The sequence below is a fragment of the Salvelinus alpinus genome, chromosome 22 (genome assembly GCF_045679555.1).
Source record: "Salvelinus alpinus chromosome 22, SLU_Salpinus.1, whole genome shotgun sequence".
Lineage (NCBI taxonomy): Eukaryota > Metazoa > Chordata > Actinopteri > Salmoniformes > Salmonidae > Salvelinus > Salvelinus alpinus.
The window spans coordinates 15,568,326-15,578,494 of record NC_092107.1 but is presented as its reverse complement, the minus strand read 5'-3'; the positions used below and the strand labels follow the sequence as shown (position 1 = coordinate 15,578,494).

Sequence of the window (10,169 nt, the reverse complement as noted above, 5' to 3'; positions counted from 1 at the left end):
TGAGTGGACAGTTGAATAAATCTGTTGATCCAGTTCTAAATGTTAATGTGTAAAAAGAAAACTTGAAAGGGATAGACAGACCTCATTTATGCACATCAGTGAAACATATGATATAACATAATATTCAATAACATTAATATTATAATATAACATTTCAAATTGACAACATACCACAAAGCACAGGACTTACAAACGGTGGTATGATGGCTCGGTGGAAGTGTTCACACATAGCATTGGCACATGATTGTCACCCCATTTGCTGATCATCAAAGGTCAGTGCCTTTGTCATTTTTAACACACCACTAAAACACTGATACGAGGAGGACCCCCATCTGAAACCTCAAAATAAAATATTTGCATGTTTAGTAACTGTTTTTATACTTTAAGTTACAATAATGACTACAATGTAGTAGTTACATTTACATATTTGGAGGGGAGGTACTTCCCTTACCAATAAGAGGCTGTCAAAAATTCTAGCCTATTGACTGCCAGGAAATATTTGTAGGAGAGTTGGTTTTCTAGTGTAGGGATAACACAAATTATTTCACAATTTACCTTCTATGCATTGCTGTTAAATCCCACATAGGCCCATGCTTACATACAGTGCATAGAGTGAGATAGCCTTCTGTGATCCCTACTGGGACCACCATACAACACTGGGTGACAACAATAGGCACTACCTATGCAAACAGAGCCATTCACATCCATTCAAGTCCACCTGAATATGGAAATGCCCCAATTGACACACAATCCATGAGAAAGGCCAGGTAGGGAAGGCTCAGGAAGGGTTTGCTGAGCTAAATCGTCAGTGAGAAAGGCCAGGTAGGGAAGGCTCAGAAAGGGTTTGCTGAGCTAAATCGTCAGTGTGGCCCATCTATTGCCTAAAAATGTGCATATGCGTGGTGTCATGCCCTTACCAATATCTCCATATTGTTTTCCTAGGGTGGACTTGCCATTCTGAGTCTCATACACTTATTACATCCAAGCATTTAATGGAGGCTTCCATCTAAAGGGATGCTTGGCGCACATAAGATGATATTGATAAGTGGTTACCAATGCCAGTAGAGGGAGTAACACATAACTTGTGTTGCAGAAATACTCCCCCCAACTCTCAAAGTTTATCACGTGTTTGTTTGGGTCTTCTTGAAGTCAACATGTTGGGACATATACTAGCCCATTATGGCTAAGCTTAAAATGTAACATCCACACATGCAGTAGACAGGGGCTATCTCTGTGATTAAAGGAGTTAAGTTCTTATTCGTACACTGACAAGAGATTTAACGTACCGCCTGATGCTCTCTCTGACCTAACATCAATGTTGCCATTGGTTTCCCTTTCAAATGTACCATGTATCATACCAACCCTAGTGCATCCAGAAACAAACACACGTGTGTATGCACGCAGAAGAGAATAGGGACCCGGACAGGGAAGTCAATGCCAGGGAAGTTCCTGTCTGTCTATGTGTTCTGGACATCCCTGACACATGCTAAATAGGGAACCTCCAACAACGTCAGGGTGTTTTACAATTGTTGCCGCTCTGTTGACATTGTTGTTTGTATGAGCTAATCCTTCACCTGTGTGTGAGTGTACGACTGTTTGCTGTGAAACTGTGCCCCTGCGTTAAATGAGGGGCTTGTTTGTCCCTGAGCGGATGTCTGTGGGAACCTCACGTTATCCTGTCCCCCGGAACAACACAGACAGGGACACATCTCTGAGGACTTTACACACAGGAAAGAGCCCTCATCCTACAGGTATATGTGCCTGTTCCTGTAGCTATTGACTGTGCTGAGAAGGTGAGCTATCTCTCGGGCCGGCCGGCATCTGAGCCCTGGCATGGTCCTCCTTCCCCATCCGGCCCTCCGGAGCTCCAGACGTGTTAACAGCCAGGCCACTGCCAGGGACATGTTTATCTGAGCCGCATAGCGTATTTCTGTCCTGGCATACGTAGGGCCACAACAAAGGGCCTCTTGTGAGGGCCGCACAATGAAGGCAGGCCCGGGTCGTTTGGGGGGGGCGAAGGCTGTGGGGGCGGGGTTTGGAGCTCCAACAGAGGCTCTGGGGCTGTCAAGGGGGGGGACTGGAAGATCCAGTGAAAGGGGGGAAGAAAAAGGAGGAGAGGGAAAAGGAAAGGGAAGGGCAGCAGGATAGTTTGTGCATTACTAATAAATGACACTGTGGATGGCATTTCAGACACAAGCCGCAAAAGACTTCCCTTTGTAACAACAAGAAAGCTAGCCGGTAATGCTCGTGCAATTATGGCTTGGAATAACCATATCGTGACTTTTTAACCATTTCTTCATTATCATCACATACAATGATGTTATTTAAACATGTTTTAAATTGACAGAATCATGTCAGAACATCAAGATTATATTATGTGTAATGAGAAGTAGCATGCCGAGGCAACACATGCCAAGATGTGTCTCCCTGTCATAAAAGCATTTTATTTATAGTTTCAACAGTTTCTCTTCTGCAATGTGACCGTTCTCTGTCGCCCACAACTGCTAAAATTTGACAAACTAATTCACAGACTCGGTTAACCGTATTGCCTGTATAAAAACTGCCCATCAGGCTTTGCCCACTTGTTTTCATCTCCTGTGGGGAGTGGGTCCTGTTCAGGTCCAAAACCTCACTGCTACCGTTTACCTCTCTGAGCCCTGATAGCCAGGCAGTGGGTTACGTAACAGCCACCGCACACCGGAATCAGTTTCTAAGTCATTCCTTCCTGCAAGAAAAACAATACATCTACCAGTCATGATTATGGGCAGATAAGGGCTAAGACCAAACAGTTACAGCAACTGACCACAAACGCTGTCGGGCAACCACTGAGCATCACAGTTATTTAACCGTGCCCACACTGTAATTCTCATGAAACACTCACCGTGGTCATAAATGTCATAAATAATTACTGGCGAAAACACAACATTTTACTGGCAAAATGTTGCTGCGGCTTTGCATAAGAGTATGTCTATTGAATAGCAGCTTGGAGACGCATCAGTGGGCTGCTTTACTAAGACAAAAAAGGTCCTAGGAGTCAGACACAATGAAGAAGCTGAGACGTACCCATTGAGGGTCAAAGGCAAATGTGAGACATTTGTGTGATGCTTACTTTAACAGCTATTGCACTCCCTCTTCTGTGATGGCTCTGCCATTGTGACCTGATTGTCTAATCATTAACAAAGCCCTTTCCCTCCATCCACCACTATAGATCCATGCACAGGAATCTGTGACAGAGGCCTGCTGGTTTGGCTCACATACAGCATGGCCAATCAGAGGGAGAAGGGTCCATCTGCATAATCCCATTGTTGCCCAGTGAGCACCATCGCTCAAGCATAATTGGGGGAACCATACCAGTCCTCCAGGAGGACATTGATTGTGCCTTGATAATTGTCACTTTTCAGAGTTGGGCCATCATTGTCTATTTTCTCTCTGTCTGGGAGGCTATGGATGCCCCTCCATCTTTCCCTCCACCTCCACAGCCTCACAAAACAACACGAGATAAAATAAACCGCTTCAGGAGAGTGGTAGAGTGCACAATGTCTAATAGACAGATAGCAACATGAGGTAAAGCTATAAAATAGCATTTAAAATGAGCCTATAGTACTATGAATCAGACTCCCTCATCAGACAGTCCTTAAAACAGCAATATACTGTCACCTGGCAGTATAGTGAGTTTTTTCTCACTGTTGTCGCTAAAGACAATTGACACTGTCTCTTCATTGTGTAGATAGACTTTAATCTGGTTTACTGACACTGTGACTCGACAAACAGCAACCCTGGTTTCAGTTGCTTGTCTTTTCATGCCCTAATTAAACAACCCTCCTCCTTATCTACTTCAAAACAAGTGTCATCATGGGATAGCAGACTTTTTGCTGGGCCCTATCTTCGTTCTTACAGAATGGTATGAAGTGTTGACTCTACTGTTGACGATAAGGCATCATAGTGGTTTAAAGGGACAGTGCTTTCTGTTGACTGAAGATTCTACGTAAATGTTTACAGAGTGTTTTAGATGTTTTTACTCAGGCACTATGCATAATGATGTAGGTTTTACGGTTGTTTTCAGTCCGCATCATCAAATGTCAGGTAGGGAGGGAGAGAGCGAGTCAGAACGAGGCCTACGTTCATGCAATGACAGATCAGGAGACATACAGATGTAGGATCTTCATTTGAGGCAGTTTTCTAGAGCAGGAAAATAATCCTGTAGCAACAGGAAATGTGTATTATAATGTGAATTCGAATTAATTGTAATTTTTGTAATGGTCTTTTTAAATCTCAAATTAAGGTTAAACCTTGTGTGATCAAATTAAGGTCGTACATCTGTAGTGAACTAAACACCAAATGAATTAAGTTGCCGTTCAAAGTGTTGGAGTTTGTAAGCTTTTCCCATCCCTTGTAAGAATTTGCCCTTGGATTTGCCTTCACTATCTTTCAAACGTTTGAGTATGCTCTCCCACCTACTGTGAACATAATAAACCTGTCTCGTTGGACTTTTCTCCAAGGTCTCTGGTAGAATGTGTTCTGTTCTGTGCATAAGGTTTAGAAAAAGAGAACATAAGCCTGTAGTCAGCCAGCAGGGTTCGGATAGTTAGGAAGCATATTGCATTTCATACAACCACCTCTGTTGTCTGCCAGACAGGTGAATGTGTCATCTGCCCTCTATTTTCCTGTAAACATTCAAAACAATACTCCCATCACTTTACCTCCAAAAATCCCAAACAGTTCAACTGCTTCCTCTCCCTCAGCACCTTGTTGTGGTTTGTGCTTGTGTTATGGCATCCATTTACAACTGAATACCTGAAATAACATCATGGGTGAAGGGCATTGTACATTTCCTCTCTCCTGCAGACATGGTTTCATATTCAAATCTGGGCCTTTGACGTGCCAAGCAAGACACAAAATACATCCCCATATTATATTAGACCATAATGACCCACAGTTCAATGGGTGAAAGAGATGAACGTGTGCTCACCATTGCATGTGGCAGCAGTCACATCCAATAAAAACAAACAAATAATTATATTGATGCTTCACTTTCCCATGATTTACAGCCACATCATATATCATGAATTAATTTATGGCATATATCAATTTATTTAGACCAACATAACTAACCCCACTAATAGACCGCTAGTGCAAATATGTGGCTTTTTGGAATTAGATTTAAACTAAGAGTTATAGGCTATAGAAGACCTATATGTTCAACTTCGACATGTTTGTTTAATGTTTCCGGATTAGAGTATCAAAGTGAATGGGGGGAGAGAAGCCTACGACTACAACTCAAGAGGAGTCCCCTCCACGCGAGACACGCCTTGTCACCAAAATGTGGGTGGAGCTAGGCCTCCTCAACTATTTATTGGGATTCCAACAGATGGCTGAGAAACTTCAGAAGCGCTTGATTAGAGCGTCTTCCTGCACCAACACAGAACACACTCTACTGTGAAGTGGGATAACCTGCCAGAGGCATCAGCACAATGCCATCCGACTTCCTAACGCCGTTTTTGGAACTGGAGGATGAGTTCTGCAAGGTAAGAATACGTTTTTAAATGTGTATTAATACATTAGGCTATGCAGGATATGTCTGAAAGTTATACTGAGGAATTAAAATGGTAAATAATAAAATACAACATTTTATCATTTTAACTTGGATTCGTATGTGCATCTTTTAATCAGTTTTTGCCTAAAAAGAAAAGGCTTCAAACTTTCTCATTCACGTGCGTAACGGTATCCATTAGTCATTCATTCCTTGCCAAACCAAGCGCATTATAGTCAACTTTCGGGCTATTGTGTTTGATTGCAGTTTACAGTTTATTTGGTTCAGCATATATTTACATTTTATTATCTTGACCATGGCTTGAATCCCCGGTCTTGGAATGTGACTTCATTCCTCTCTTGTGTGATAGAATTTCCGTGGTCTGGACATGCCAGATGGCGCACCAGCCACCACGCAGATGCAGCGCATCGTGGGATTTCAGCGCAGACACTCACTATGCCCGGTCACCCTGCCCAACTCAAAGTTCAACAGCAGCATTGTGGACCCAATCGGCGAGCCAGCCTACTGGGCCCTTACTAACACTGCTAACCAGCAGTGGAGCCTGAAACATCAGCAACAGTTGCCCCGCTCCTCTCTCAACAACATCCCATTCCGTGTAGACCGTTCGGTCAGCATGATAGAGGGCCATGTTAGCAGCCTCGGGTACAACGAGCAGCAGCTCCCCACCACCCCTCCTCTGATGCCCCCACCCGGTCTAAGTATCAGCACCTGCTCCCTGTCATCTCCAAAGTCCCTCGCCCCCTCCCCTCCCATCTCCACCCGGTACAAAACCGAAATGTGCCGCACTTACGAGGAGAGTGGCACCTGCAAATACGGAGCCAAGTGTCAGTTTGCTCACGGCATGGATGAGCAGCGTGGCTTGAGCAGGCACCCAAAGTACAAAACCGAGCCATGCCGCACGTTCCACACCATTGGCTTTTGCCCCTATGGCGCGCGATGTCACTTCATCCATAACGCAGACGAGCAGCTCGGGCCGGATGGAGGAACGCCACCTCAGCGACTAAAGATAAGAGAACGCCCACAGCTGCTGCGTCACAGCATCAGTTTCGCTGGTTTCTCCTCTCCCCAAGCACTGACCGGATTCCATCCCGTTCCAGAGCCCATGCTGTTCTCTAGGGCTTCCTCAGTATCATCCCCGCCCTCCACAGGTAGTCCAGAACTGCTGTCCCCATTGTTTCCAGAACCTGCTACACTGAAGCACAACTATCCGTTCTCGTCTGACTGCGGAAACGACCAGATTAATAACAACCCTCACTTTTATACTATCACTGACTCTAAGTGCCAAACTGTCTGTGCGCAAAAGTCAGCCGCACAGAACTCTCACCGCAATGCCTTCTCATTCACTGGACTGCCTGCCCTGCAGCGGTGTGCTTCACCGGACTCTCTCTCCGACCAGGAAGGCTACACCAGCTCCAGTAGCCTGAGTGGTTGTGAGTCCCCTGGACTTGAGGGCAGACGTCTCCCCATCTTTAGCCGCCTCTCTGTCTCAGATGACTGACCTTCAACTGCATATTACTGTCTCATCCTAGCAGGAGTTCTGACCAATGTTTTAAAGCTATAGCCGACATATTTAAAACAATATATCATAACGTCCATGTATACTGTTGTATACCCGTATTAGCTACTATGGGTGGCTCAACTAGCTTTACAGTATCCGTGATGTCTTTGCTGAGAGAGTTCTGTTGAGGAATTTTCTGTACCCATTTTGAAAAAAAGCGTGCAGGTAATGATCATTTTGGGCTTGGTATAAGGACAAAATTATTGTCTACACGTGTGCTTTTTACAACTCCAATGGTTCTTCTTATAGCCTTGCCCTTTTAGCGTGTAACCAAAGCTGAACATAGTACCTTGTCTTGTAGGCAGAGTAAATGTTGAAACGTATCCCAAAATGTAGCTAGGCCTACTGTAAACAAAATGTAGCCTTCAGTAAAGGCAACTAATTGACAGTATTATCAAGTAGTCTAACCATAGGGCTTTTTGGAGATTTATTTATTTTGTATGTTTTGCAGAGTTTGTTTACGATTGTGTTATGCATTTGTATGTGATGCAGAAGAATATGCTCTACTCTTGGCTCTGTTTGAGCTATATAGCTTTAGAACTCTGAGTTGCTTGAGTGTAGACACTGCCAGGACCATGTCCACCAGCATCTCCTTATGCCAGTGAAAGCAATACTTGTGTTACAAGTTACCTTGTTCAATCAGTAAATACATGTATTGCCCTCACCGGTCATAATAAGTCATATGTCCTTACCCAACAAGTGCATTTCAGCATTTAGTTTGGGTTCAACGTTTCAACGTTCAAGTTCCTGATACATTCATCCAGTTTTGCTTACTCAGCGAGACAGGATTCTCATACACAATTTTGTGACTGTTTATAACATATTATAAACATGCTCTGTGGTGTTACATGAGCTAATAACATAGGCAAGCAATGTTGCCACAGTGACAATGTATGAGTAATATGCGTTACGTCAACATGTTGGTCTCTTGCACACTAACTGTTATTAGACAAAGTGGCATGAATTACTATGTGTATTTTATCTTACGAGGAACTTGTCTTTTGTGAGCCAAGAGTGTTTTTTGTAGCTCATTTGCAGCAAGAAAGGACTGTGATTGTCTTTACTTTTAGCCTTAACTGTGATGGAAAAACAAACAAGGCTTTGCATTTGTTAAATTAAAACTTATTTATTTTGCTTTTTCAAAGCAAAAATGATACTTTCGGTTTTGTTGGTTTCTATATAATTTAAGTGTATTGTTTACATTCTATGGGATATGAATCCCTGTCTCTATCTTAATATATTTTTACCTGTTTTGTTCAAAATAAAACTCTGTAGGAAATTACTGTCTCACTGACTTGTTTAACTTAGAGGCACACTGCACTTCATACCATCACTGTTATGCAATAAAGTGATATTATTACTCATCTTAGAAAAAGTGACAATAACAAATACGAAAACTCGTTTTAAATGATTTATGCTTTCTAAGAGGGATAAATAGTAGGATCACATGTTTGTAATGGAGATTGAACAAGAATGACTCTCTGCACAAAATGAGAACATGATACAAACATTTTATTTTATTTGGACAAAGACAGAGGGGAACAGACAGAAGGGTTTCATGTGTGTATTGTTTGGCTTTGTTTTGGCATTCTGGTGTTAGCAGATTGAGAACATCCCACTGCTGAATAATCTCAGACAATAGCGATTGGCCATTCTATTGAAAAATTGGGGTGGAGGGGGTTACTGCAAGACATGAAAAGGCATGGGGCTTTTGTGAGACTGCTCTCTCTTTCTTACTAACATCTGTATGCTAATGCTAGCCCATGGAAATGGGCTGAAGCAGGGGAGGGAGATTTGCAAGTCCATTGAGGAGTCATAGGTCCAGGGAGCAGATTTATTGGGGACTATGAGAAGGGAGGGGGGGGGGGGGTGTAGAGGCTTTCAGTTGAATTGTTTACCACGAGGAGGAGGTGTAGCAGAGAATGGGTGTGTGCATTTGTCTGAGAGTTATAAGCAAAGATCATTTAGGTAATACTTGAGACATCGAAGAGAGTAACTGAAAAACCACTGCAAAATTTCCCACCTGTAATCCATAAGAGGATTCTAATGCACTGTCTTCAACAATACACCTTGTGATAATATGCATTATAAATATATGGACCTAGACCTATACATGTATTCACATTATTTGATAGCCTTTTGACCTACTTGCATATGGATAACTATGGAAGTGATGTAGTTGCCAATAGTTCTGGTAGTATATGACATAATCAGAGTGATGTTGTTTAGCATGTATGAGGCTAATGTTGAAGTGCAATTTACTTGTTCTACAATCCCCTGGTTTATTGCAGATGTGCTGCCCTCTAGTGGCGAATAGAATAAAGAGTTTACCTTTGGCAATAAGTAAGATTTCCACTGTATGCAATGTTCAGGGATTCCTCGTGGATGATTTAAACTGACATTGATACGTTTATTCAAGTCATAATTGCAACATATTAATGGTCTCTATTCATCTATTTCACCATCACCCTAACAAGGCACTCAAAAAAAGTGTGATCCTTACCACATATGCAACATAGCCTTTGTCACCTTATATTTGCTAAATGATTTGTGAAACAGGGGGGTTGGAGAGGAGGCAGAGAGGGGGCATAATATTGTCCTGGCGGCATATCAATTCAAAACAGACTGACTGCACAGAGGTGTCTGGGGTGAAGGTTTTCCGTTGGGGACTAGTGTGTATGTGTATGAGGGGAGGTATCCTGGCCATCAGCCAGGACTAGATATTGGGCCCATCCATCCTTGTGCAAATAAGCACACCTCTCCAATGGTTACAACTGTATGAGCAAGCACATGGCAAGTCAGAATCTTTCAGGCATGTATAAATGACTGTGTGTATTTAGATTTTTTTTTGCATGCATTATCTTACGTGCATGAGCCTGAGGGTGGATGTTTGTGTGTGTATATGTTTGGGGGGGGTTAACAGTATTATATCTACTCTGAACCTGAAGCAACACCACCACACGGGGTGCTCACTATTTGTTGTTCCTATTTTGTATTTAATATTTGCTTTATTTTCTATATGTCCTACTTACAATCCATACTGACTGTCTACATTATATC

The 10,169-nt window shown here is 42.8% G+C and overlaps 1 protein-coding gene across 1 annotated transcript; it reads left to right on the top strand.

The window, feature by feature from the left end:
• The first annotated feature begins 5,360 nt into the window (after positions 1 to 5,360).
• Positions 5,361 to 8,388, top strand: LOC139549116 (mRNA decay activator protein ZFP36L1-like). The gene is made up of 2 exons (XM_071359254.1): positions 5,361 to 5,525; positions 5,901 to 8,388. Exons 1-2 carry the CDS (start codon positions 5,472 to 5,474, stop codon positions 7,047 to 7,049), a joined length of 1,203 nt encoding a protein of 400 aa, XP_071215355.1. The 5' UTR covers positions 5,361 to 5,471; the 3' UTR covers positions 7,050 to 8,388.
• The last annotated feature ends 1,781 nt before the right edge of the window (positions 8,389 to 10,169 follow it).